Source organism: Mesocricetus auratus, unplaced genomic scaffold (assembly GCF_017639785.1).
Source record: "Mesocricetus auratus isolate SY011 unplaced genomic scaffold, BCM_Maur_2.0 Super-Scaffold_100007, whole genome shotgun sequence".
Taxonomy (NCBI): domain Eukaryota; kingdom Metazoa; phylum Chordata; class Mammalia; order Rodentia; family Cricetidae; genus Mesocricetus; species Mesocricetus auratus.
Window position 1 is genome coordinate 8,504,106 of NW_024429191.1, and position 26,903 is coordinate 8,531,008.

The 26,903-nt window shown below is 50.2% G+C and overlaps 2 protein-coding genes and 1 pseudogene across 7 annotated transcripts; 1 reads left to right on the top strand and 2 right to left on the bottom strand.

Moving 5' to 3' along the window:
* Positions 1 to 11,334: 11,334 nt before the first annotated feature.
* LOC106022080 lies at positions 11,335 to 14,870 on the bottom strand (annotated as a pseudogene).
* On the top strand, positions 13,778 to 21,754 carry Bicdl2 (BICD family like cargo adaptor 2). Of its 5 annotated transcripts, XM_040748200.1 has the most exons (11): positions 13,789 to 13,879; positions 14,938 to 15,112; positions 15,191 to 15,399; positions 18,609 to 18,824; positions 18,969 to 19,085; positions 19,168 to 19,314; positions 19,957 to 20,148; positions 20,261 to 20,410; positions 20,721 to 20,851; positions 21,074 to 21,194; positions 21,284 to 21,754. In XM_040748200.1, exons 3-11 carry the CDS (start codon positions 15,325 to 15,327, stop codon positions 21,443 to 21,445), a joined length of 1,311 nt encoding a protein of 436 aa, XP_040604134.1. In that variant the 5' UTR covers positions 13,789 to 13,879; positions 14,938 to 15,112; positions 15,191 to 15,324; the 3' UTR covers positions 21,446 to 21,754. The 5 variants fall into 5 exon arrangements, with proteins under 5 accessions (XP_012977194.1, XP_040604133.1, XP_040604132.1 ...); XM_013121740.3 differs by having other exon boundaries at positions 13,778 to 13,879; positions 15,105 to 15,399; XM_040748199.1 differs by having other exon boundaries at positions 13,786 to 13,879; positions 14,938 to 15,399; positions 20,279 to 20,410.
* A 36-nt stretch (positions 21,755 to 21,790) lies between these two features.
* Thoc6 (THO complex 6) lies at positions 21,791 to 26,903 on the bottom strand. 2 transcript variants are annotated; one of them, XM_005081649.4, is made up of 14 exons: positions 26,820 to 26,903; positions 26,518 to 26,657; positions 23,887 to 24,002; positions 23,732 to 23,796; positions 23,546 to 23,649; positions 23,420 to 23,457; positions 23,288 to 23,336; positions 23,127 to 23,198; positions 22,913 to 23,015; positions 22,677 to 22,726; positions 22,544 to 22,606; positions 22,353 to 22,463; positions 22,137 to 22,271; positions 21,791 to 22,059 (listed from the first exon to the last, which is right to left on the bottom strand). In XM_005081649.4, exons 2-14 carry the CDS (start codon positions 26,554 to 26,556, stop codon positions 21,979 to 21,981), a joined length of 1,026 nt encoding a protein of 341 aa, XP_005081706.1. In that variant the 5' UTR covers positions 26,557 to 26,657; positions 26,820 to 26,903; the 3' UTR covers positions 21,791 to 21,978. The 2 variants fall into 2 exon arrangements, with proteins under 2 accessions (XP_005081706.1, XP_012977195.1); XM_013121741.3 differs by lacking the exon at positions 26,820 to 26,903 and adding an exon at positions 24,493 to 24,598.

A 26,903-nucleotide genomic window follows, 5' to 3' on the forward strand; every position in this document is an offset into this window, starting at 1 on the left:
GGCTGCCGTTGTAAACCAGAACGTTGGTATCCTGAATTCTTCTGCAGAGCTGTGGACAAATTTCACAGACTGGATGGCTCACACAGAAACTCGTTTTCTCACAGTCCTAGAAGGTCAAGGAGCACAGTGGGATTCCCCTGAGGCCTAGAGAGGGCACCCCTTGCTGTCTCTTCATGACGTCATGTCTGCTTGTATGACACCCCTGCTGTGTCTTCCCCTTGTGTGGACACTAGTCACTGGGTTTACCATAACCAACTAATTTCTTTCTTTTGTTTTTGTTTTTTGTTTTTTTTTCCATACAGGGTTTCTCTGTATTGCTTTGGAGGCTGTCCTGGAACTCGCTCTGTAGACCAGGCTGGCTTCGAACTCACAGACATCCACCTGCCTGCCTCTGCCTCCCGTGTGTTGGGATTAAAGGCATGTGCCACCAACGCCTGGCTCTTTCTTTTTTAATCACCTCTCTGTCTCTCTCTGTCTCTCTCTCTGTCTCTCTCTCTGTCTCTCTCTCTGTCTCTCTCTCTGTCTCTCTCTCTCTCTCTCTCTCTCTCTGTCTCTCTCTCTTCCCCTCCCTCCGCTCCTCACAGTCCCTCCTCTCCGCTTCCCTTCCCTCTCTCCCAGATCCACTCCTCCGGTTCCCTCAAACAAAAAATAAACAAGAAAGGGCAGTTTCCTAGGGATATCCCCCCAATAAACCAGGTGGAGGTGACGCATGCCTTTAATCCCAGAATTTGGGAGGCAGATATCTAGGTTTGAGGTCAATCTGTACTACAGAGCAAGTTTCAGAACAGCCAGCACTACAAAGAAAAGCTTTGCCTGGGGCGGTGGTGGGGAGGGGGGTTGGAGGGCAGACAAAGGGACAGAATCTCTGAGCCTACTCTATAATAGAGAGCTCCTTGAGCTCATGGCAGTCCTCCTGTCTCAGCCACTGGAGTGTCAAGATCACCAGTGTGGTCTACAGGGCAAGTTCCAGGACAGGTTCCAAAAGGTACACGGAGAAACCCTGTCTCGGAAAAAAAAAAAAAAAAAAAAAAGATTACCAGTGTGTACCACTACACCCATCAAGGAATGACTTTTATTGTATCTTGGTGGGGAGGCTGTGGCAGGAGTCCTTTGAAACTGGCCAGGGCTTTCCAGGTTTAAATTTTCTCTCCAGGGAGGAAACACTAGTTCTCAGCTTGCTTAGATGTGTAGATGGCACAAAACTTTAAAGACATCAGCAAATAACGTTGATCCAGTCCTAAAGAGAAACAGCTCACACAAAGATGATCTCATTACCTGAGATGACACGCCTTTAATCCCAGCACTAGAGGGAATAATAGATAGGATCAGGGTCTTCAGTGGTCAGTATCAGGGATTCATTCTCCAGCCACACTGAGGACAGGAAGACATTCAAGTCTCAGGATTCTCCAGCCACGCTGAGGAGAGGTTACAGTCTGAGGTTTGGCGGAGCCAGGATTGCCTTTCATTCTGAGGTAGAGTAAGAGCCAGTGACCAGCTGCTGTGCTTTTCTCATCTTCAGCTTGGAGCTTTACTGTGTTACACTACATAGTGAGTTCCAAGCTATCCAGGGCTACACAGGAAGACCCTGTGTCAATCCTGGCAGTGGTGGCACATGCTCTTAATCCCAACATTCTGGGAGGCAGAGGCAGGTGGATCTCTGTGAGTTCAAGGCCTGCCTGGTCTACAGAGTGAGTTCCAAGACATGCAGGACTACACAGTAAAACCCAGTCTCAAAAAACAATCATTCAAATAGCTAGGCTCAGGGACCAGGAGAGAGATTCCTGTAAGGCCAGCTGGATCTACATAGCAAGTTCCAGCCCATTTAGGACTGCACAACTGAGACTTAGTCTTAAAACAAAACACAGCAAAAAAGAAACAAGGAAAGGTGCTGTAGCCCAGATGTCAGAGCTCTTGCTTGGTGTTCAGGAGGGTCTGGATTCCATCCCCAGCACTGAGTAAAATGCAGAGCGTGGTGCTCCCCGGTAATCAACTCAGAAGGTAGAAGCCAGAGGATCAGAAGTTCAAGCTCATCTCAGCTATATAGTGAGGTATAGCAGCAAACTAACAAGAAGACCCAGTGGAGTCAGAGCCCTTGTTCCAGTGTGAGAGTGGGGACACCTGCTCAGGGACTTGCTTACAGTTTTATTAGACAGAGCTGAAGAGTCTAGCCACCATGAAAATGAAGGACAGCTGCAAACTCCTTGCCACCTGAGAGGTGGCCTCTAATCTCCCCCTCCTGGGCTGATCTAGCCAGCCAGCCCATACACCAGGTATGGAGGTGGAGAATCTTTCCACTGAGTTCATACCCCCTCCTCCCAGTGCAATCTGCCTGCAGGTTCATCAAGAGCCACCAGGCAGGGCTCTGCCAGCCCCACACCTGTGTGAGAGAGAAAACTATTGATATAGGGGTGTGACTCTATGGAGTGTTTGCCTAGCATGTGAAAGGCCTTGGTTGGTTCCCTTAAAAAAAAAAAAGGTAATTATTACACAGCAAGAAATCCTGGAGCCCTCCAGCCATTAACTCTACCCTATGTATAAGACAGAGTGGGACTCCATCCTGTGTTCACACAAACCAGGCTGGGCTCAAATTCAGTATGTGCTAAGGATGACTTCTGGTCATCTGCTTCTTCCTCTCAGGTGCCGGCAGTACAGGCCTGTGCTACCATGTCTGGGTTATGCAGTGCTAGAGACAAAACCCAGGACCTAGTACATTCTAGTTCAGATGTTACTCAGCCACATTCCTAGACCTAGATGTGTTTACGTTTGAAAATATGAAGACCCTAGCACACAGGAGGCAGAGGCAGATCTCTGTGAGTCTGAAGAAAGTCTGATCTGTAAAGTGAGGTCCAGGCTATGGAGACCCTGCCTCAAAAAAAGAAAAAAAAAGAAAGAAAGAAAGAAAGAAGAGAAACTGTAAAGAGGTAGGGTGGTGGTGGCACACCCCTTTAATCCCCATGCTCAGGAGACAGAGGCAGGTAGATCTCTAGGATCTCTATGGGTTCAAGGTCAGCCTAGTCAGTAGAGCTAGTTCCAGGACAGCTAGGTCTACACAGAGAAACTTGTCTCAAAAAAACCAAAAGGTTAAAAATAAATGAATAAAAATGAGGGGGAGAGAAGAAATCGTTGTCCTTGGGAGAGAGGAGCTAAAGTAGACAATGGCACGCTGCTCATTTGTCCATTCAGTGTTGACAGTTTGAGACTCTTCCAGAATCTCTTTAATTTGAGGATTTTCAAACCTAGTGATCTTCTGATTCATGGAATTATAGCGAATGTCGGAGCATTCTAGTATGTTAAGAGGTCTGGGGAGGAGATGGCTCATTTGGTAAAGTGCCTGAACGCATGAAAAAAGCTGAACCTAGAGTCCCACATCTGTAACCTCATTGCTGGAATGTGGACAGGGATAAGTACATCCCGGAGGCTCCCTGACCAGCCAGCCTAGCTGAAGCACTGAACTTCAGGTCAGCACAAGACCTTGTCACAAAAAATAAAGATGAAGCCTGGTGTGGTGGCACATGCCTTTAATCCCAGCACTCGGGAGGCAGAGACAGGTGGATCTCTATGAGTTGGAGGCCAGCCTAGTCTACAAATTGAGTTCCAAGCCAACCAGAGCTACACAGTGAGACCCCCCTCCCTCAAAAACAAAATGAAAACAAAAAAAGCAAAATACAAAAGAAAGAAAAGATGAAGGGGCTGTCTTCTACTACTCATGGGCACATGCATACATGCACATAAATAAATAATAAAATGTTTTAAAATAAAGATAAAGGGGGCTAGAAAGATGGGTCATTGGTTAAGAGTACTGGCTGCTCTTCCAGAGGTCCTGAGTTCAATTCCCAGCTCACAACCATCTCTAGTGGGATCTGATGCCCTCTTCTGGAAAGCAAGCATTCATACTGATAAAGCACTTATACCTAAAATAAATAAATAAAAAGAAGGATTGAAGAAGGAACATGCAACATTGACCTCCGGCCTCCATAAGTATGTTCGCAGATGTACATATATATGTGTGTGTGTGTGTGTGTGTATGTGTGTGTGTACAGTCACCAAAACACAGGCATACACAATTCATACATACAGAGAAAGAGAGTCAAAGCCAAAGGCCCACATTCTATCTATAACTTCCTTTAAAAAGTTTTACTTATGCCGGGCGTTGGTGGCACACGCCTTTAATTCCAGCACTCTGGAGGCAGAGGCAGGTGGATCTCTGAGAGTTGGAGGCCAGGCTGGTCTACAGAGTGAGTTCCAGGACAGCCTCAAAAGCCATAGAGAAACCCTGTCTCAAAAAATAAAAATAAAAAAAAATAATTTCCTTATTTATTTATGTGTATGAGTGGTTTGCCTGCATTCATTTATGTGCACCATGTGCATTCCTGGTCCCCAAAAATGCCAGAAGAGATGTCCCCACAATTCACCCCTTTTTATTTTCAAATGAGGCACTCCTGGCTTAGGTCAAGTAGGGTCACCCTCCCTTGCCCGTCTTCGGGGAACTTTGAACCCCTGTCTTAGGTGGGAGGGGTCTTCCCCACAGGTTGCCAATCGTCAGAGACATCCCAACCTTAAATCATCTGTAATCAACCTTCATGGCTATTGGGATTGCCATGGGCTAAGCTAAGCAATACTTGGTTATGGATCTCTTGCCTCTGGAACAAGGCACATTTGAGCTCGGCATAAAGCCAGAATGCCTACCACCACTGCCACCATTTCCAGGACCCCCATTGACATAGCACCTCTCCATCACCGTACCCATCACCAGATCTGGGCCATAACATTCTACCAGCCTTCGTCTGTTACAAGGGTAACCTGCATGTGATTTACATTTACAATTTGATAAAGTTTACAATCATTCCAAGATCTGCTCAGGAAAGCATTTAGAAAGTGCACTTGCACAGATACATTAGGTACAATCATTGATGTTACACATGTAGCATTATGAAAAATATGAACAATAGGCTTGTTGCACTATCCACAGAGCACCAATTTGTTCTTGTGGTGATGCAGTTTGTTGATTTAACGTCAGTAGCCTCAGCTGATTATGTGACTTGAGTCAAAGTCTCCTTTTTGTCGCATTAGGACAAGTTGCATTTCTCCAGAAAAATACATTGGCCTAGGCGCGATTCCAGAAACAGGAACCATCAAGTCTAATATTTCAAGTGACCATGTCCTGTTCAAATACTGAAAAGAGGCTTTTGCCACTCATCACAGTCCATACCAATGTCCAAATGTTTTAAATGGGTCCTTTTTTCCCCTAAAGGGAAAACTGGCAAAACGAATTCTGTTGTTTCAAGGTGTGTCAAGGGCAGACAGTTAGTCTTTCCAGTTCTCTGTTGGCTTCGGGATGAAAACTCACGGGTCCGGAAGGTTGATGCAGCAGGTCTTTGAGAAACTGGAAATCTCGAACCGACTGTTTTCTTTCTTTCTTGGGCTGTAGATTCGATGATATCAAGGGTCAGGAACATTGATTTAGGAGATCTCACTCAAACTGGCTTAGGTAGGCTCCCATGGTCTCAGGTCCAGTTTTTCTCTGCTCCATGCATCTCACTAAATGGTCTGACAGCTGCCAAAGCTTTTATTCTTTTCCTGCAAGAAAACACAAACATGCCCTCGACCCCAAATTAGGGTCTTCTCCACTGTCTAGTGCATGGATGTCTCCATTTGACCTGAGCAATGGTTGCTCAAGTTCCATCATGCCATAATCTGTCTGAAGCTCACTGGCATTCACATTATAAAATTTTTAAATGAGGAGTGTATTATTTGATGAGTCATGTGGGGACTGGGGACATTATTCCCCTTTTTTAATTTTTAAAATTTTTTTTTCTTTTTTGAATTGTTGAAGCTGGACCATAACAGTAGAAGGATTTGTCTACCCTCCTTGGTTAACTATCTAACTAAATTGGGATTACTACTTAGATTATTAGTAGATGCCCATTAAAAAGGACATATCCATTAAATATTTCCCAAAAACTTCTGAAAATCACTCAAAGATTGTAAACTATACTGTGTCCAAATAACTTTTGAAAATTATTTGAAGTCTGTGAGCAGTCTTTCCCAATCTAACCTGTAAAGCTCTCACTAGCTGACAAGGCCTCATTTGCATCTTAAATTTTTCTGTTAAAACATTAACAGACTGGCTGGATGTTCCTTTTGGCTATATATAAAGCAATCTAGGTAGCTTTTTAACTATTTTTGAAGGGATTTAAGTATCCTTTTAATCATATAAGCAGTTCACACTCGCGCATTCACAACCACATTTTATACATACTGGTGTGGCCACACCATACATTCAGTACATGCATCTTTCAGTCATCCTTTTTTCCTAGGTCACGATTAGTCTGTTGAAATGAAACTCCCTTATTTGAAATTTATGTAAAAGAACAACTCCAGCCAATCCTTGAACTAAAATGGGCAAAAAGTCCTGTATATTCTTTATCATTCCTCCATTTGAGCTACAGTCATTGGGTATAGCCGTACCTACTCCTTGTAACTCTGTAGATACAAGGTGGAGAGGCCAGGCTTTTGGCCAAAAGTTTTTAGAGATGACTCACAAAATAGAACTTAAATGCAAACAAAATTTTCCATTCCATATACCTTTGTCTTTGTCTTTTTCTTTTTCTTTACTTAATACAAGTACCTCTTTACTGTTACCAATTTTTTTGATTCACCCATTTTTTTTTTTGAGTCAGGGTTTCTCTGTATTGTTTGAGGCTGTCGGTCCAGCCTGGCCTTGAACTCACAGAGATCCGCCCGCCTCTGCCTCCCAAGTGCTGGGATTAAAGACGTGTGCCACCACCGCCCAGCTTGTTACCAATTTTTTTTTCTGAGACAGGGTTTCCCTGTATTATTTGGAGGCTGTCCTGGAACTTGCTCTGTAGACCAGGCTGACCTTGAACTTGTGTAGCTGGAGCCGTTCTTCAGCCCCTGATGTTCCTGTCTCTACTTCCCAAGTGTTAGGACTTCGGGAGGAGCTACTAGAGGCACGGCTTTCTATGCGTATTCTAGTGGGAGAGTGTATCTGCAAAAGAGAAAGAAAAATTTTGATGACCTAAAAGAACTGGAAAAGGCCGTCACGAAAGAGAAATGAAAACCCATATTTCACCTAAAGGGGAAATGAAAAAGAACCCGAATGTCCTACGAGAGGCTTTCTTTCCTTGTCTCACCTGACCTGAGTCCAGCCCAGGCAGGACTTTGAACTGCTGCTCCTCCCACTGACTTCATCTCTCCAGGTTCTGGGATCACAGCTGAGCCGCCATGCCTGCTTTATGTGGTACTGGGGGTTGAATTTACAGCCTCGCAAATGCTAGGTAAGCACTCTAAGCACTGAGCTACATCCGCAGTTGTTTTTTGTTTTGGTTGTTTTAATTATGAGACAAAGTTTCGTAATGTAGTCCAGGTTGGCTTGGAACTCACTACACAGCCCAGGCTAATCTCTCAGACTCCCACAATCCCCTTGCCTCCGAGCGCTGAGATTACAACGAAAGCATCTACACAGGCCCCCACTGACTTTTTTCTGTTGTGAATATCACCCAGATGGTGTGCTACATAGTGAGTACCTGTCACAAAATATTTTTCCCTGTTTGGGGATATGTTAATTAGATAGTTAAAGATATGTATATAACATGTCAAAAGGCAAGAGCCTTCCATGATATGTGAAGAAGCAGGGGGCTTAGTCCTGTCTTCAAAGGACTGCCCAATGAGGCACCTAGAAATCTCTTAGCTCCTGGTCACCAAAGGAAAGGGGACGAGGAAGCTGGGGATCCACCGTTGGCATCAACAAGACAACAAGACTATGGCTATGCTAGGTGGCGGCTGACCCGGAGAGCAAGCGATGGACACCACTCTAAATCACCATCTCTCTCTCTCTCTTTCTCTCTCTCTCTCTCTCTCTCTCTGTCTGTCTGTCTCTGTCTCTCTCTCTCTTTCTCTCTCTCTCTGTCTCTCTCTCTCTCTGTCTCTGTCTCTCTCTCTGTCTCTCTCTGTCTCTGTCTCTCTCTGTCTCTGTCTCTCTCTCTGTCTCTCTCTCTGTCTGTGTGTGTGTGTGTGTGTGTTGCTTTGGAACCTATCCTGGCACTTGCTCTGTAGACCAGGCTGTCCCCTGCCCCCCAAATGCTGTGATGAAAGGCGTGCACCACCAATGCCCAGCTAAATCACCAACTCTTGATTTCCCAGGCTCCAGTGGCCTCTACCTGGAGCACTGAGAGCCGAAAGAGCAAAGCTTTGAGAATGGGCTCCAGGCATGCATGCTGGAGGGGTTCCGCTTTCCTGGAGACAGCTTGTGCCTGTTGCAGGTGTAGGAACCAGCCAGGGGGCTCCTCCTCCTGCTTCAGGAAGCTCTCTGGGTTTGTGTCCCCAACAGACCCAAGGCAGGAAACCACAGGGTTCAGCAAGCAGCTCCTTACCCAAGTTCCAGCTGTCCTCAAAGTGGTGGCCCAGCTTCAAACACAAAGGGAGTGGCCAGGGACATAACCTCCGGGGTACAGGTTTCTCAAGATTTGAGGCGCTGAAGCCCGGCCTTCGGAATTCCAGGGTTCCCTCACATAGAACTGGCAATGCTGTCTCATGGCATCCCTCGCACAGCAGGTGACAGTGGGCATGTGACATCTGGAGCTACTTTCTTCATAGTCTTCCTGAGTAGGGGGTCCTATGCCCACAGAGGCATACAGGGAAAACTAGGGGCTAACTGCAACCGAAGCCCCCACCAAACTAGTACTTTGAACTTAGACCCATTTTGGATGAAATTGTCCAAAGTCAAAAGGAACTGAACATGGGTTGGATTAGCAGTTGTGTTGGCTATCCAAAGCAGAAGTCAGTAGGGTGTGGTCGGCTTCCCGTTCAACAATGGCTGTCCTGAACTGGAGAGGCCTGGAAGGTGTGCGCCATCAAAGCCGGGTGTAGTGCAAACAGGCTATGGATGTGGAAGCTTGTTTGTTTTAGGTTTTGAGCCAGGGTCTTGCCTTGTAGCTCAGGCTAGACTCAATATCGCCCTTCTCCAACTTCACCCTCTTTTTTTTTTTTTTTTTTTTTTTTTTGGTTTTTCGAGACAGGGTTTCTCTGTAGCTTTGGAGGCTGTCCTGGAACTCACTTTGTAGACCAGGCTGGCCTCGAACTCACAGAGATCCGCCTGCCTCTGCCTCCCGAGTGCTGGGATTAAAGGCGTGCGCCACCAACGCCCGGCCCAACTTTACCCTCTTACGTGCAGGCTTTGAAGCAGTTCTTGTTGACTTGTTGACATGCCAAATAAACTAGCTATATATAGGAACAGCTTTTCTTTCATCTATAGTTGTCTTTGATATAGCATATATGGCATCACTATATTACTAAATAGTACTCTGTAATTGCAAAAAGCATTGCAACTAATTTTTAACATTCTGAAAGCTTCTATGTAATTTTAAAATAAAGTAATAGCACATTCAGTGTGAAATATTTAATACAAAGATTTTAAGCCCTCCCAACAATGTACTCATTGCTCATAGCTTTCATACATGTCATAAAAGCCTGGTGGCACTATGGTTTGGAAGAAAGCTCTTCCTCCCCAGGTACCTGTGTGGAAGAGAAGGGGGGACTATATACAGGATTGTTTTCCTGGTCTCTAGGAGTGCAGAAGAACTTTGGCTAAGGTACTGTAAGATCTGGGAAGGCCTCCCCAAGAAAGAGACTCCCTCCCTCCACTCTTAGCCATGGTTCACTAGGGGCTAGTTAGACGGAGAGGAGGTGTGGAAGTTGGGCACAGGCCTCCAGAAGGCTGATTTGTGAAGAGCATGACAAGGCTGCTGAATGGTCCCTCATATCCAGCTTCTCCAGGGAAAAGGGGATGGGGCTGGAAGTCTCCAATTGTAGGATGGCCTACAGCTAGGCACAGAGTTGGGAACTAGATTCAAATGTCCAAAAACTCTGGGACTGTAGAGACTGAAGCAGAATGAGTATTCACAGCAGACTGACATAAAAGACACCATCTTAAAACAATATCCAAAGAGTGTCTGGGACCTGGTGCTAGACCATGGGGGGGGTGAGGGTCTGTATATGCCCACAGACAATTGATGTTACTTCTCACATCCGGGTACCTCACCTATGACTGGGATGACCTCATAGGTTTGTCGTGGGGGTGGAGAACAATGGGACACACAGGTGAGTCTCCTGAGTCACCGAGTGCAGCTCTTTACTCTCATTGAAACTTTACACTCCTGCAAGCCAGGAGCTGCCGTTGCCCTTACCTACAGATAAGGGAACTGAGGGCCGCAGAGCTTAGTCAGCCGAATGGCACAGGCACACACACCTCTGGCCAATAATCAAACTGGAATTAGAACCGAAGCCACGTGATGTCAGCACCCATGAACTAAGCTCCTTCGCTCTATTGTTTTATTGGTTTGTTTCTAGTTTATAGGTCTACACCCCTTCCCACATCTTGGGTGTGCTGTGAGCCTCCCAGAGGGAGGGCCCTAGTCTCATCACGTCCAGATGAGGTCAGCACCTGCCTAATTGGAGGGCTTCTGAGCACGGTGTGCTAGGTGGCTTCCAAATGACTGGCCGTTGATTTTTTTTTCTTTTTCTTTTCTTCATTTCTTCTTCTTACTTTTTTCGAGACAGGGTTTCTCTATGACTTTGGAGGATGTCCTGGAACTAGTTCTTGTATACCAGGCGGGTCTTGAACTCACAGAGATCCACCTGCCTCTGCCTCCAGAGTACTGGAATTACTTTGCTTTTTTCCTGCTAGTAAAACTTAATGTATTCACAATACTTGTATGTTTATGAGGGTGGGGACAATTAATGGTTATGTACAGTAAATTTAGTGTTAGCAGTTGCTCAATTTTTCTTTAATATTTGGCTTCCGTCGATACAGCAGTGAACAATTTGCAAGTAAGAATTACAAGTACCTCTTACTTTGCTGCATTCACAAGAAAAACACAAGTGGTTTGATGCCTTTGCACTAAACAGAACAGTCAGAACTCCAAGGCTATATTAAACTGAATCCTTCATTGTGCTCTATAGCTTGGATCAGTTTACATCATAGAGTTTCTTTTTCTGTATATTTTGGGAGATCTAAAAGATTAAAACAGGTATGGGAAACCGGGAGATAGCTCTCACCACCTCCTGTTGACAGAATTACTTTAAAAAAAAAGAATTTATTTATTATGGATACAGTGTACTGTTTGTGTGTATGCCTGCAGGCCAGAAGAGGGCGCCAGATCTCATCATTGATGGTTGTCAGCCACCATGTGGTTGCTGGGAATTGAACTCAGGTCCTCTGGAAGAGAAGCCAGTGCTCTTAACCTCTGAGCCATCTCTCCAGTCCCAATTTTGTTTTTTGGTTTTTGTTGTTGTTGTTTTTGAGGTGAGTTTCTTTTATTGTGATTTTATTGTCTTCATAACAAGATCAGCTTGGCCTTTTCTCTTCTTATCCCCTCCCGGTTCAAAATGCTTGCTTCTCTTACTAGCCAGAAACCTCTTGGATCTACAGTTGAGCTCAACACACTCAAGCCTCCGCACAATCTTCTTTGTAGCTTCAGCCTTGTTTTGGAAAACAGGCTTCGTCTGCCCACCATAGCCACTGTTTCCTGTCACAGCGCCGCTGTCCCTGGGCACACAATGCCCTCCTCGTGCTGCGTCACTCGACGGGGCTGGTGCTTGCCGCATCTCTTACAGAACGTCCGGCGGGTCTTAGGAACGTTCACCACGTTGGCAGGAGCGATATTGGCACAGAAAGAAGAGGGAAGGCCAGCAACGGGAGTTTATAGGAGGTCCATTTTTGTTTTTTAAGACAGGGTTTCTCTGTGTAACCCTGGCTGTCCTGGAACTCACTCTATAGACCAGACTGGCCTCAAACTCAAGAAACCCACCTGCCTCTGCCCCTCTGAGTGCTGGTTTCAAAGGCATGCTCCACCAGTGTCCAGCCTACCTCCTGATTTTTAGACCTAAGGCCTCCAACTTCTCAAGACCAGGACATCCTGAACCCTTGTCAGAGGCATACAGAGCAGCTGGAAAAGCAGATTATGAGGACTATATCTCTGAGGTAGGGCTTTTGGGCAGAATGTGGAGGCTCTGGGTTCAACCCCAGCATATCTATCCCTCCTGCTTGCACAGCTCTCTCTCTCTCAACTATGGGCACAGGGCACGCCTTCAGTTGATATCCTGAGAGTGGCTTCCAGTCATCCTGGAGGGAGTGTTCGCACCACAGAAACTGGTAAATGCATCAAGCTGTGGCTTTTGCTCTCCCCAGAGGCTCTTGTTCAACATTTGCCAGCAGACCACTTTCCCAGAGATCTATTTGTCCTCTTTATGTGGTCTGGAGTTGCTATCCTGTGTCTCCTCGGGAGACCATGGTGCCTGAGGAAAAGGATGACAAGTCACAGGGCCAAGGCTGAGGTCCCACTCTATGGGTTGGCCCTACATCACCTGCCTTGGGTCCCATCCCTTTGTGTCATGGCTGCTGGCCTTGCTGGAACATGGGACCCAACTCTGCGAGTGCAGCCACATGGACTCAGGTGTGTTGAGAGGCAAGCCACCTTAAGTGCACGGTCACCAGTGTCTTGTATGCACCATGGAATTTATTAAAGAATAAGTTGCTAGGGCCAGGGCTATAGTCAGTTGGTAGAGGACTTACCTAGCACTTGCCAGGCCCTGGGTTCAAACCCCACCACAGCATAAAATGAGAGTGTAATGGTGTGTGTCTGCTATTCTAGCATCCAGGAGGGGGAGCCAGAAGCATCTGAAGCTCAAAGTCATCCTCTATTCTTTAGTGAGTTTGGGGCCATCCTGGGATACATGAGACCCTGCCACCACCACCCAAAAAGATGTTAACGTCGCATTTTCACTGTTCATAATTGTGGTGGTTTAAATTAGAATGGCCCCTTGACAGGCGTTGGTGGCGCACGCCTTTAATGCCAGCACTCGGGAGGCAGAGGCAGGCGGAGCTCTGTGAGTTCAAGGCTAGCCTGGTCTACAGAGCGAGTTCCAGGACAGCCTCCAAAACAATACAGAGAAACCCTGTCTCAAAAAACAAAAAACAAAAAACAACAACAAAAAAAAATGAGAACAGCCCCCATAGGCTCATACATTTGAGGCTTTGTCCCCAGTCGGTGGAACTGTTTGGGAAGGATTAGGAGGTGTGGTCTTGTTGGAGGAGGGGTGTTCCTGGGGGTGGGCTTAAGATTTCAAATCCCATACCAGGTCCAGTCTACCAAGTCTCTCTCGTGTCTCTCTCTCTCTGTCTCTCTGTCTCTCTGTCTCTGTCTCCCCTCTCTCCTGCCCTTATATCAGAGGTGAGCTTGCAGCTACTACTCCAGCATCATGTCTGCTGGCCTGCTGCCATTCTCCTTGCCATGATGATTATGGAGACTAACCCTCTGGAACCATGAGCCCTCAAATTAAATGCTTTCTTCTATAAGTTGCCTTGGTCACGATGCTTTGTCACAGCAATAGAAAAGAAACTAAGACACTAACCAATTTGTGCCCCAAACAAACCTGGTGGTTCTCCTGAGCCTCGACTTGTACCTCTGTAAAACGGATTGTCAGTAGCAGTTGCTTCCTTAGGATGTCACAAAGGTAAACTATTTGTTCCTATAAAAGAGCTTTCTTATTGGAGGATTTACAGTGTTATCCTTACTTCCTATCCCAAAGGCAGGTGTGAAGAGCATGATGCTGACTTCTTTGCTCAGCCTATGATCTGCACATGGTAGGTGATCAATTACTGTTCCCAGTAGGAACAAGATGGGCCTTTAAGAGGATGGAGATTTTCCTTTGACAGTATCTGGCCATTCCCACCACTAGGAGGCGTCCCAGAACCTCCTACTTCACCGCCCCCTCACCTGTGCAAGCCCGCACCTGGTGCCGCCTCCGGAAGAGGACGTTGGGGATCGGGGGAACTTCGGAGGTAGCCCGGTGGCGACAGGTGAGAGCCTAGGGGGTGCAGAGGGCGGGACAACCAGATTTTTGGCATGGTTGGGGGAAGACGGGTCGGCAGGGCAGGATGAGGGAGCTCAGGAAAGGCCTCTAGGGACTCTGGAAAAAAACTCCGGGAAACCAGGACACCACAAGCAAAGAGAGTGGTGGGTATGCGCTGGATACCCAAAGCAGGAGTCGGGGGACCCATTGGCTCTGGACCTGGGCCAGCTGGACTAGGTGTTACACCTGGGATTTTCTGGCCCGGCGGTACTTGCCACCTGTCGAGAGGAGGGGGACAGGTGTGCGAGTGCTCTGGGGTGAATAGGGAGCGGGAACCCTTCCGGGGTTGGCATGAAGAAGCCAGAGTGTCAGGCCTTTCCTCCTGAGCCCCCAAGCCCCTGTCCCTGGGCGGCCCTCTTAAAGCACAGGGCTCCCATCCCCAGGGGCGGGCCGGGAAGTAAACAGAAACCCGAAGTGGCGGCGATGGTGCGCTGGCTGGCACAACCTGTTACCTCGCCCTGCGCTGGGCTAGCGCCAAGGCCCAGAGAAACTGGGGGTCTGGGGATGAAAGCTCCTAAATCAGGAGGGGTAGAGGCAGGAATACCTGGGTCTTGCTAAAATAAAGACCTAAGAGATTCCATTGGGAATCCAGGAGAGAGGGAAACGATGGGTGTCAAGACTGACAAGGCTATACAAGTCTAAAACATCTGAGAAAGTAGAGCCAGGATCCTGGGAAGCAAACGGCTAGAGATCTGAGTTTCTGGAAGGGGAAGGAGTTGGATGCCTGTGGCTAAAGGGTCAAGACACACCCAGGTACCTAATGGTGAGAGCCCTGCACTTTTAGGATAAGGAGCTGGTTTTATCCTTGTAGGCTGAGTCTACCTGAGCCTGCGTTCTAGGGTTAGCGCCCAGGTGGTGAGGGACTGGGAGGGGGAGCGGGAACTGGTGGCTTGTGGCACCAGAGTGCAGGGACAAAACTTCCTGAAGGCAAAGATCATGAGGCAAAGGCAGAAAGGTAGGAGTCAGGAGGCAAGATGGCTGATTGCATCCTGCTTCCTGCCTCAGTCTACCCTAAGGTCACTAACGGAGCCGAGCGGCCAACATGGATCATTAACCCTTGTTGGTCCAGGGAGGCCCTGGCTGCAAGATTGGGAGGCTTGGGTGTTTGCCACGAGGTGCTGAGCCCTGGGGCTGCTGCAGGGTGGCAGATCAGCAACAGCCTGTCTCCACAGATGTGCAGGTACCATGGACTCCCCTGGTGGGCCGAGCTTCCCTCCTGGGCTGCTGTCAGGGGGCGCTTCTCCTAGTGGTGATGAAGGATTCTTCCCCTTTGTGCTGGAGCGCCGAGACTCCTTCCTGGGAGGGGGCCCAGGGCCAGAGGAGCCAGAGGACCTGGCCCTGCAGCTGCAGCAGAAAGAGAAGGACCTGCTGCTGGCTGCCGAGCTTGGCAAGATGCTTCTGGAACGCAACGAGGAGCTTCGGAGGCAGCTAGAAACCCTGAGCGCTCAGCACTTGGAACACGAAGAAGTGAGCTGGCCTCTGGGGCACGTGGAGGGTGGGCAGGATGGGGGAGGGCAGGGATGAGAGCCCAGCAAGGAGAAGAGCACTGGGGAGGACAGGTGGGCAGAATGGTGCCTCTCAAACAGATCTGGGCAGGGAAACCAGAGATAGTGCCAGCCTGAAGTTCCAAGACTTTATCCCAAGAGAAAAAGAGTCAGGCATGGTGACACACACCTTTAATCCCAGCACTGGGGAGGCAGAGGCAGGCAGATCTCTGTGATTTCAAGGTCAGCCTGGTCTACAAAGGGAATTCCAGGACAACCAGGGCTACACAGAGAAACCCTATCTCAAAAAACTGAAGAAGAAAAAAAAAGCAGGCTGGGTAGAGTTGGTTGGTAGAATTCTTGCCAAAGAACAAAGCCCTTAGTTTGGTCCCCAGCAACACATAAATGCAGGCATGGTGGGGCCTGTAAGGCAGTTCTTCAAAAGTGGAAACAGGAAATTCAGAAGGGTTCAAGGCCATCCTTGGCTACATAGTGAATCCGACTTGGGCAACATGAGATCCTAAAAAAGAAAGCAAGGTGCCGGGCGTTGGTGGCGCACGCCTTTAATCCCAGCACTAGGGAGGCAGAGGCAGGTGGATCTCTGTGAGTTCAAGGCCAGCCTGGTCTACAAGAGCTAGTTCCAGGACAGCCTCCAAAGCCACAGAGAAACCCTGTCTCGAAAAAAAAAAAAAAAGCAAGGCAGCCAGCAAGGACTCGAGACTGGAGGTATAGCTCAGGAGTAAAGCATTTTTTTGTAACACATGCTTGGGTTTGGTCCCCAGTACAGCAAGAAATAATAATCTCTGCCTGGATATGGTGGCACACACCTTTAATCCCAGCACCTAGGAGTCAGGGACAGGCAGACATCTGTGAAACCAAGCTAGTCTACATAAGTTTCAGACCATCCAGGACTACATAGTGAGATCCTGTCTCGATGACAAATAATTTAAGGACAAACAAAATCTGCATTCAGCCCCTGGGCAAGCTGTTGGCCCTCTCTAAATCTAAAGGTGGCTCATCAACCATCCACTATAGACTGGGTGCCAATCCTCGCCTTCACCCTGCTAAATGCCCCCCTTCTCTCTTCATTTTTGTCCCAGCCTGGGTCGAGCTCTGTCAGCCCCACTCTCGCCCTGGGGCTCATCTCTGTGGTGTAAACACCTTCATGTACCCACATTATAGACCCGGATCCCTGCTCCAAGCTGACCTTGTTGGCCAACTACCCTGCACCCTCTCCATCAAGCCCCCAACCATCATTTGCATATGAACGTTGCTCCCCACCCATATTTCATTTGCTCTGTGGCTTCAGCACTGGTGGTAGCCTCCGTGTCTCCACCTCAAGCTCTGCAGCGTCCCCACATTGGCCCCAGCTTCCAGGACTCTATGAATCTGGTAGCAGAGAACAAGACAAAGTCCAATTAGATGGGGCGGGGGTGCACGCTTTTAATCCCAGTGCTCAGAAGGCAGAGGCAGGCGGATCTCTGTGAGTTCGAGACCAGCCTGGTCTACAGAGTTCTAGGACAGGCTCCAGAGCTACACAGAGAAACCCTTTTTTTTTTTTTTTTTGGTTTTGGTTTTTCGAGACAGGGTTTCTCTGCATTGTTTTGGAGGCTGTCCTGGAACTCGCTCTGTAGACCAGGCTAGCCTTGAACTCACAGAGCTCCGCCTGCCTCTGCCTCCCGAGTGCTGGGATTAAAGGCGTGCGCCACCAACGCCCGGCGAAACCCTGTCTTGAAAAACCAAAAAAAATATAAAAAGTAGAAAATAAAAAAAAATCACATGACTTTATCCTGGACTAGCATCTCCCCACCACAGTTAGGATGAAACTGAAACTCCTCGCTGTGGCCTAAAAGTTCTGGGAACTGCCATCCTCTGATGTCAGTGACACCTTCCCTCTTTTGTAGGGTCTTTTCAGTTCCTCCAGTGACTCAGGCCTGCGCCTTTAGGGTCCCTACATTTGTCTGCCTGCCCTGCTTTTGAGTCAGGCTTGCTATGCAGCTCAGGGCTGGCCTTGAACTCACCAGATGCTGAGATTACAGATGTGTGCCATTGCTTCTGGTTTGCACTTGCTGTTCCACTTGCCACCTTTTCTGGCTGGCTTCCCTTGTCCTGCAGGGGCCGATGCAAACATCAGCCCCTCCTTAAGTGACCCCCCACACTTCCCTGAGTTCCTCCACGACCCTGGCTCTCTGAAGCTGCCTGATTCCTGCATGTGCCCATTTGCCTGTGACCCTCTGGCAATGAGTTTGAAGTTGCTGATCTTCCTCAATTCTTTAGCCAGACCTTAGAATAAGAGGAGCACAGGAAATACTGAATAGAGATGACGATGACGTGTGTCTGTAGGGGTTGAAGGGCAAGGGCTTGAAGATATTAAAGGGACTTGCAGATATTGCAAGTAGCAAAGCTAAGCACCAGCCAGAAAAATTGGGCCCCAAAGCTTCCCAGGACTTTGTTGCCCTAGTAATATTAAGAGTTTGACTAGCTAGATGCCATCCTTACTAACTTGGGACCCTGCTTCCTCATCTAAGGATGCTGGGGCGCCCTCTAGTGGACGAAATCAAGTAATACAAATAGAGAGCCAGAAAAGCACCTGGCTGAAAACACCTGCTAATAATTGTAGCAACTGTGGTTAGAGTCACCTGGCTCATCCCTTCCTGCTTTGAGGGCCCAGAGACAGTGGACGCCCCCAGACCTGTCTGTCTTCTCATGCTGGACATCTCAGTGTGTCAAGCGCCCCCCCCCCACGCTGGTCCAACAGGTTTAGAGGAGGGCAGATAGAGGGGTGGGGCTCTGGGTGGGACAGCGCAAGATTAATTAGAGGGAGAAGAGGAGAAGGGCTGGGCCAAGCTGGCCCACAGAAGTTCCAGGAGTCTTCGAAGTGGGAGGCCATGGGCCGGGGCTTAAATTCTACCAGACTCAGGCGCCAAAAACGACGCTTACGACTTCGGGTTCAGAAGCCCAGGCGGCAGCAGGAGGTGAGTGAGCCTCAGGGCTGTGATTCCCTCCCCTGTCCTGTCAGCCCAGCTGTCCTGCCGGGAACCCGCTTCCCAGCTCTCTCTGGGTCCCAGTTCACTCTTACTGACTCTCCAGTTTTTGCTTTCTTGGCCTCTTTCAATCTGTGTGACCCTCCCTCCATCCTGGTCTCTGCGTTTGCTCCAGTCTTGGGCGATTTCATCTTTTCCCTCCCCACAGAGGCTGCAGCAGGAGAATCATGAGCTCCGCCGTGGACTGGCAGCCCGGGGTGCTGAGTGGGAGGCCAGAGCTGTGGAGCTGGAGGGAGATGTGGAGGCCCTACGGGCCCAGCTTGGGGAGCAGCGGTCAGAGCAGCAGGACAGTGGTCGAGAGCGGGCAAGGGCCCTCAGTGAACTCAGCGAGCAAAACCTCAGACTCAGCCAGCAGCTGGCCCAGGTAGATTAACCCCTGACTCCTGGGGGCGGGGGTGGCTGACACGCAGGTCCTCAGTGGGGGACAAGTCAGTGGACAGGCTGTATTTGGTGCTGAGCCCAGACGGCTGGATGGTTCCACTGTCAGTCACCCCCGCCCCACCCCCAGGCCTCCAGGACCGAGCAGGACCTGCACCGGGAGCTGGACACCCTTCGGGGGCAGTGTCAGACTCAAGCCCTGGCTGGGGCAGAGCTGAGAGCGCGGCTGGAAAGTCTGCAGGCAGAAGTGAGTGTCAGCTAGTGCTCCCCGAGACTGGCCCAGCAGCCCCCCCCCCAGCCTCCACCTCATCTCTGACACCCGTCCCCAGAACCAGATGCTGCAGGATCGCCGGCAGGACCTGGAGGCCCAGATCCGAGGCCTTCGTGAAGAGGTGGACAAGGGTCAAAGCAGATTACAGACCACCCACGAGGAGTTGCTGCTGCTTCGTCGAGAGAGGAAAGAGCACGGGCTGGAGGTGACCAGAGGGGTGGGGGTAGGGGCAGCCAGCTAGGCCCTTGGCAGTGCCTCAGGACTTTCTGGGAGATGTGGCCAGTTAAATCACCAAGAGCAGGAGCAAGTGGGAACCGTGGGAACCGAGAAAGAGTGTGGAGTGAGGGGAATACACTCATAAAGTGCCTCAGAGCCTGGCTGGAAGAGGGCTGAGCTCAGAGCTCAGGGCAGAAATGGCTGGTCTGGGGCTGTGGATAGGGTGAGAGAGTGAAAATGGAGGGCAGCCTGAGTTCAGATGGTTCAGCTTCCCACCCTACTCAGTTTCCCCAGTTGTGAGAGGGATGGTATTATACACCTCAAAGGACCGAGGTGAGGGTGCGAGACTCAGAAGGATCAATAAACGCTAGATCAAAGCAATTAGTGAATTAGAAGGAAGGCTGTGCAGGGACCTGATGGGGCCAGGCCAGGCACGCCCTGCTTTACGGGTGAGGAAATTGGTGCTTGCGAGGCGAGGTGTATATTCTAGGTTGCTCTGTGATTCACGAGGGCCGGCCTAGTCCATCGGGGTGCTGACCCTGGCATTGCTTGGCCCTCGGGCGCCCCCTGTGGGCCCACCGCAGAGCGCAGGCTTCCTGCTGACCGTTGGAATGATCTGTACGATCTGCAGCTGGAACGAGCTCGCTTCGAGGCTGGAGAGGCACTGAGCACGCTGCGGAGGCTGCAGAGGCGGGTCTCAGAGCTGGAGGAGGAGTCGAGACTCCAGGACGCCGAAGTGTCGGGTGCCTCCCTACAGACCGAGCTTGCCCACAGCCTTGACAGTGACCAAGACCAGCATGTCAGTGAGTGTGAAGGCGCCCAGGTGAGCTTTCAGCCTACCACCCCGCATTAGAATAACCAATGAGGGATGCAGGCTCTGCCCTTCCTTCCCCCGAAGGTTCCATGCAGCAGCGATCAATTCCTTTGGCTTATAGACTATCTTTTCCCCGGAGATCCAAGAAGCATCCAGTCCCCAGCCTTCAATCCAGGAAGAGAGCTTGGAGCCCCCCAAGAAGCGAGCATCCTTGAGTCCAGCGGAGATACTGGAGCAGAAGGAGGCAGAAGTGGCCAGGCTGCAGGATGAGGTTGGAGAGGGCATGGTGCTGGATGCAAAGGTCCAGGATGTCCCGTCCTTTCCCGTATTCACTGTCCAACCCACTCCTCAGTGAACCTGTAGTTGCTTCCTGAGCTGGCCTGTATCTCCAGGAAGCCTTCTGGACTCCACTCTCCTCCCTGAACTTCTCCCTTCATCCCTCCCGCTGAAGGCTTACCCTACTCCCCACCAGTCTGGCACAGACGGAGTTGCCTGCTGTGTTTCCGGAGCAGGCGCAGGCTGTGGGAGGGCACGTTCTTACCAGGCTCATGTTCCAGTCTAGCTTCTTCCCTGGCCTGCAGATCGTCCTGCACCGCACAGAGCTACAGACGCTCCGGGATGAGCTACAGCGACAGAAGGAGCTGAGGGCGCAGGACAATCGTGACGAAGCCCTGAGCTGTGCGCTCTCTGACCGGGACGAGGCCGTGAACAAGTGAGCCTGGCATTCTCACCCACGGCCTCAGCGGGGCTTGTTCTCTGGCCTTTTCTGGGCCCTCATTTCCACCGCTCTGACAAGAGTATAACCTCCATCTTGACTCAGAAGCTTCAGCCTTCCCTAATTTCTGTGCTACTGCCCTCTCCGCCCGCTGCCCTTTTCAAAGTGTCCAAGAGTCCCCAGTGCCCTTGTACCATTCTCTACCCCTGTCACTCGTAGGGCCCTGAAGCTGTCGCTGGAGCTCAGTCGTGTCTCGCTGGAGCGGGACTCTTTGTCCCGGGAACTGCTTCGAGCCATCAGCCAGAAAGTGGCGCTGACACAGGAACTCGAGGCTTGGCAGGTGAGAGAGCGGGCCCTGAACAGGACTGGTGGACACCATCCTGACCTGACGCCACCCTCACTCCGACCCATACCCACCCTCTCCTGCAGGACGACATGCAGGTGGTGATTGGACAGCAGGTGCGCTCCCAGCGCCAGAAGGAGCTCAGTGAGGCTGCAGCAGCTCGGCGAGGCAATAAGTCTGGCTTTTCACTTCGTCTGGGATCGGGGCAGAGCGGAGGATTTCTAAGCAACCTCTTTCGAAGGACCTGAGGGCTGGACAACAGCGCTACATTTCCTCGCCCTGAGGCTCACTTTCTTCTTAACAGCCAAGAGAACCACAGGGCCTGAATGACTTCCAAGTGAGACCATTTTCTTCCTTGCCCCAACAGATGGACAGAGGCACTTAGGGAGCAGGGGCCAGCTTTGGGGCAGCAGCCCCAGGTGGGTGGCAGGGCAGACTCATATAGGTCTATCTTCTCTAAGCACTGGGCACCTGCCCCTTCTGTGGAACAGGGTTAGGGATGGGTATTTATGTGTAAAGATAAGTCAGTCAGAGCAATGTATAAATCACTATACTTACTTGGTCTCCATTCTTGGATAGAAAGTGCAAACAAGAAAAACATAAAACTTTATTTTGACAAGAAAAATAAAGCTGAATGTAGTGGCTCACAGGTCTAAATCTCAGCACTCTGGCAACAGATAGGAGGAGTGCTCAGAGTTTGAGACCACGCTGAGCCACAAAGTGAGTTCTGGGCCAGCCTGGGCTAAAGTATAAGCCCATCGTGAGATGGAGGGTCAAGGTGTCAGAAGGACATGGAGAAAGCTCGGTAGCCCAGGTTGGTGAAGACGTCCACTCGACAGCTGTTGCCAGAAGCAGTCAGAACCTAAAAGCCAAGAAGACATGGCTGACCCACCCATCCCATAGGCCCCTTGAGATCCCCACATCCGTTCCATGACCCACCTTGCACTCGGGGGCTGCTGGCTGCTGGTTGAGGCTTAGGCTAAGCAGCCCTGGGGAGGAACCAGGCACCTGGGCCTTAAGCTCCCCACTCAGCTGCCAGTGGTTGACACAACAGCCCTGACCAGCAGACAGGATCTGTGGAGGACAAAGAGGTTCAGGGGTCAGGTCTAGCCAGGGCCACTGGACAAGGTGACAGAATCAAGAGGAGGGTCTCACCAGGTCCTGGTAGAAGGTGACATGCTTCTGAGGTGCCCGAATGGGAAAGACAGTAGTGGGCGTGGAAGACCTGAGGTGCCAGAGGGTGAGGGCTGGGCCCCCTCCACAGACCTAGGCAGAAAGTTAGCAGGCCCCAGTCACTCTGAGGCACGGACTTTAGTGATGACACCATCCCACTCTGCCCAGCTCACCATCCAGTCTGAGTCAGTAGCCAAACATCCAATCCAGCGCCCATTGTGGGGCCGTGAGCACTCCTGGGAAGGAGAGAAGAGGTGAGGACATTGGAAGACAGATAAGGGGACCAGGATGTAGGTCTCCCCTTACCTCATGCTTATAGACTTCGATAGTCTGAACCTCTTTGGCTATACGGAGATCTGTGGGAAATAAAACCACCAGGACTCCTGATGAGCCACAAAGCCCCGCCCCCCGCTTTCCTCACTCTGTAGACCACACTGGCCTTGAACTCAGAGATCTGCCTGTCTCTGCCTCCCAAGTACTGGGATTAAAGCGTATGCCACCAGACCCCCGCTTACTTTCTCGCTAATTAGACTTTTCCTTACCCCAAAGCCGTACAGCTCCATCCTCACCACCGGACAGCACCTCAGGACTGCGATCCCTCAGTGCCAGGCAATGGATATAGTCTGTGTGGCCGCGGAGGGCCCGCTGCAGGGAGAAGGGAAGGGGCCCGCTGCAGGGAGAGGGAGGCTCAGGAGGAGATGCAGGAGGCAAACTACCTTTGGCCCAGACTTGTCCTGGCTCCAGACCCCTACTCACTGTGAAGGTCCCAGTTTCCAGGTCCATAGTGTGCAGCTGACAATCTCCCCCAGCTAGAATGAGTGAATTCTCCTATGGGGGAAGCAGGAGAGAGCTGAAAGTTAGCATCAATCGGGGCAGAGGGCAACGTTTGGCCTAGAATGGTCACAAAGAGCTCAGACCTTGGGGACAAGCAGCAAGGCATTGATTTCAGGTACTTCCAGGCTGGTCCTAGGTGGAGGAGGAGAGGTGTCAGAATCCCAGAGGTAGTGTCACTGACCTCACATGCCCTCCGCCAGCACGGCCCCGCTCACCTGTATGGAGGCTGGCGACGCCACAGTTCCTTACAGCCCTTCACAGAGAAGCAGAGGAGGGAACGCTGAGTGACCCCAACCTCTCCAGGTGGGGAAGCCCCATGCGCCCAGGCTCCAGACTCCTACCTTCTTGAGGATCTCTGCCCAAAGCCAGCCCTTCACTTCGCCATCCCCAGCACTGAGCAGATGCCGATCTGTGGAGACCATGCTGTAGACAGGCCCGTCATGGGCTACAGGGACACAGAAAATGTTAATGAGCCCCTGTGTCTCTACCCTGAGGTTTCCTGAACCATACCCAACAGCTATACCCACCATGGAAGGTCACCATGGGTTTCTTGCTTTCTTCTTTGGCCTCTGAACTCAAGGCAGCAGACAAACTGAAAGAAAGGTGAGGAGGAGCCAAAAGTCAGAAGCAGGGAGCACGAACCCCAGAAGGTACAAGTGCTAGGCCCAATTGTGATGGGTACCTGAAGATGGCGATCCGCCCGTAATTGTTGCCAGCTGCCAGAAACTTCCCGCAGGGAGAGACACTCTGGGAAAAGATGGTCATGTGCAGGCGCTGCAGGGCCTGAGAAACCTCGGCCTGTGGGAGAGGGTGAATGAGGAGTCTCAGGGAGACCTGGGGCCTCCTCCCACAGACTCCTGTCTATCTGCCCTGCTCAGCCATAGCCATCTCCCCACACAAGGGTGGCTCCAGGAAGCAAGTGAGAAAAGGAGAACAGAGGCACAGCCTAAAACTCAGAGCAAGCACCAAGCCTCTCCGGTCAGCTTAACGGATGGACGGCACTCCCAGGAAATGCTGTCAGTTAGCTAAACTAATGAATAGTAAGCTTTGTAGCCAGATTTAGTAGTGCACCACTGTAATGCCAGCACCTGACGGGTGTAGCAGGAGGAGCAGTGGTAATCCCAGATTATGCTCAGCTACAGTGAGTTCAAGGGTAGCCTGAGCTACATGGATAGTCTCACACACACACACACCTGAGGATGTGACTGAATTGATAGTGCTTGATTAGCATGCCCCACGCCGTAAACTCAGTCCCCAGCACTGCACACTGCATTAAGCAAGCACACACCTGTGGCCTGTGATTTCAGCACTCAGGAGGTGCAGGCAGGAGGACATCCCCCACTCCATGACAAACTCCAGGCCAGCCTGAAATGTGTTGACCCTGTCTCAAAACACTAAGTGAGCAAAAATAATAAGTCAATATTTTAAAAATGGGGGGTGTGCCTGGAGAGATGGCTTAGCAGGTAAGTGTGCACTGCTCTTGCAGAGAACCCTACAGACCTACATGGCAGGTCACAACCATCTGTAACTCCAGTTCTAGGAGAGCAGATGTCACCTCCTCCAACCCCTCGAGAAAGGTTATCACAAGAAGCCCTCTGTCCCAGAGCTCATTATGTAGATCAGGCTCACATCATAGAGATCTGCCTATCTCGGCCTTACAAGTGCTGGGATTAAAGGCACTGAGTCAGTAGACCTTGTTTTTTTGCTTTTGTTTTTAATTTGTGTGTGTGTGTGTGTGTGTGCTTCAAGTGCCCATGAAGACTAAAAGAGGGTGTTGGGTTTCCTGAAATGGGCATCTGTAAACCCACTCCTACATGGCTGCTGGAAACTGAACTTGGTGCCTCCGGAAGAGTAACAAGCGCTTTTAACCACTGGGCCATCTCTCCAGCCCCCGTGATGCCTCTTCTGGCCTCTGAGGATACCATAAACACACAGAGCACACATACAACCTGTAGGAAAACACTTACAGACATAAAAAATGGGTAAATCTTACAAGAAAATAAATGGCCTAGTATGGTGGCACACTTTTAATCCCAACACTTGAGAGGAAGAGGCAGACAGATTTCTGTGAGTTCCAGGCCAGCCTGATGTACCTCCTGAAAACTTGTTTCAAAAAAACAAACAAAAAAGATAAAGTGGCTCTTGAGGCCAAGGGTAACTACTCAATGGGCAAACCATACTCTTTTTTGTTTTTGTTTGTTTTGGGGGGACAAGTTTTCTCTGTGTAATCCCTGGTTGTCCTGAAAGTAACTCTGTAGACGCGGCTGGCCGCAAACTCAGAGATCACCTGCTCTGCCTTCTGAGTGCTGGCATTAAAGGTGTGCAAACACTACCACTCGGCTTACCCAGCTCATGCTCCTTTTTGTTTTGTTTTGTTTTTCTCTATATTGCTTTAGAGGCTGTCCTGGAACTTGCTCTGTAGACCAGGCCTGGCCTCGAACTCACAAAGATCCACCTGCCTCTGCCTCCCGAGTTCTGGGATTAAAGGTGTGTGCCACCACAGCCTGGCTTATGCTCTTTTTTTTTTTTTAAAGATTCTATTTTTATTGCTTTTAATTATGTGATGTGTGTGAGGGGAGTGTGTGCAGGTGAGTGCAGGTGTCTACAGAGACCAGAGGATGCAGATTCCCAGGAGCTGGAGTTACAGGCAATTACGAGCTTTGGAACTTAAGTGCTGGGAACCAAACTCGGGTTCTTTTCATCTCTCCAACCGTTAAAATCCATTCTTACCCAAAGTCCTGTGTCTGAGCACTAGCACCGTATATATTGGGCATTATTTTTAAGTCAGGGTCTCACCATGTATCTGGATGACCTGGAACTCACTATGCAGCAGGCTAGTTTCTAACTCACAGAGATATGTCTACCTCTGCCTCCCCAATGCTGGCATTACAGGTGTGTGGCACCACGTCCAACGGCGCTAATTTTTTTTTTGTTTTGTTTTTTGAGACAGGGTTTCTCTGTATTGTTTTGGAGGCTGTCCTGGAACTCGCTCTGTAGACCAGACTGGCCTCGAACTCACAGAGATCCACCTGCCTCTGCCTCCCGAGTGCTGGGATTAAAGGCATGCGCCACCAACGCCCGGCTCGGCGCTAATTTTTTTAAAGTGGCTTTATTATCCCTCACAGTAAAATGTACTGACATCTAATCCCTATGTTACTATTAGATCCCAAAGATCGAGGATCACTGTTTTGGGTATCAGAGACTGAGTCCCACAAACCACCTACGCACACTGGGTATCCTGAAATATTTCTTGGCCACCAGGTCAAGGCAAGACTACAAACCCCAGAAGGCACTGTGCGCACACTCGACTCACCTGACCCAGAGGCACGGGCGACGGTGCGGCGTGATCCATCTTCAGAACTACAAGTCCCAGAGGGCTCTAGGCGCGACACAACCTCTCGACTTCCTACGTGCGTGAGAGTGGCTCTTCTCGTTGCGCCCCAGTACCTGGTACTGTCGGCCGTTCAACAACTAAGGCGGCAGGTCCGTGCTGTCTCGAACCACCGAACCTGGGGGGAGCTCCGCGAAGCACCCTTATGCTAAGTAGTGTCCAGGACTGTCCAGCTACGCAGAATCCCCTCCCCCCCACCCTGCCGACCCGTCCCGCCTTCTAACCTCGCGGTGCTCGCCTTCCGCGCCTGCGTCGAACGTCTCCAGTGAGCACGCCGGTGGCCCCGCCCCTCGCGCTGCACCACGCCC

Excerpts from the sequence above, each read along its gene's own strand:
- Bicdl2 (XM_013121740.3), top strand. The coding sequence starts at position 15,118 with ATGGACTCCCCTGGTGGGCCGAGCTTCCCTCCTGGGCTGCTGTCAGGG. Across the intron at positions 15,400-18,608 it reads AGCACTTGGAACACGAAGAA|AGGCTGCAGCAGGAGAATCA; the intron begins GTGAGCTGGCCT and ends CCCTCCCCACAG. Across the intron at positions 20,852-21,073 it reads CGGGACGAGGCCGTGAACAA|GGCCCTGAAGCTGTCGCTGG; the intron begins GTGAGCCTGGCA and ends TGTCACTCGTAG.
- Thoc6 (XM_005081649.4), bottom strand. The coding sequence starts at position 26,556 with ATGGATCACGCCGCACCGTCGCCCGTGCCTCTGGGTCAG. Across the intron at positions 22,464-22,543 it reads CTACTGACTCAGACTGGATG|GTCTGTGGAGGGGGCCCAGC; the intron begins GTGAGCTGGGCA and ends CTTTCTGCCTAG. Across the intron at positions 22,060-22,136 it reads CAGCAGCCCCCGAGTGCAAG|GTTCTGACTGCTTCTGGCAA; the intron begins GTGGGTCATGGA and ends CTTGGCTTTTAG.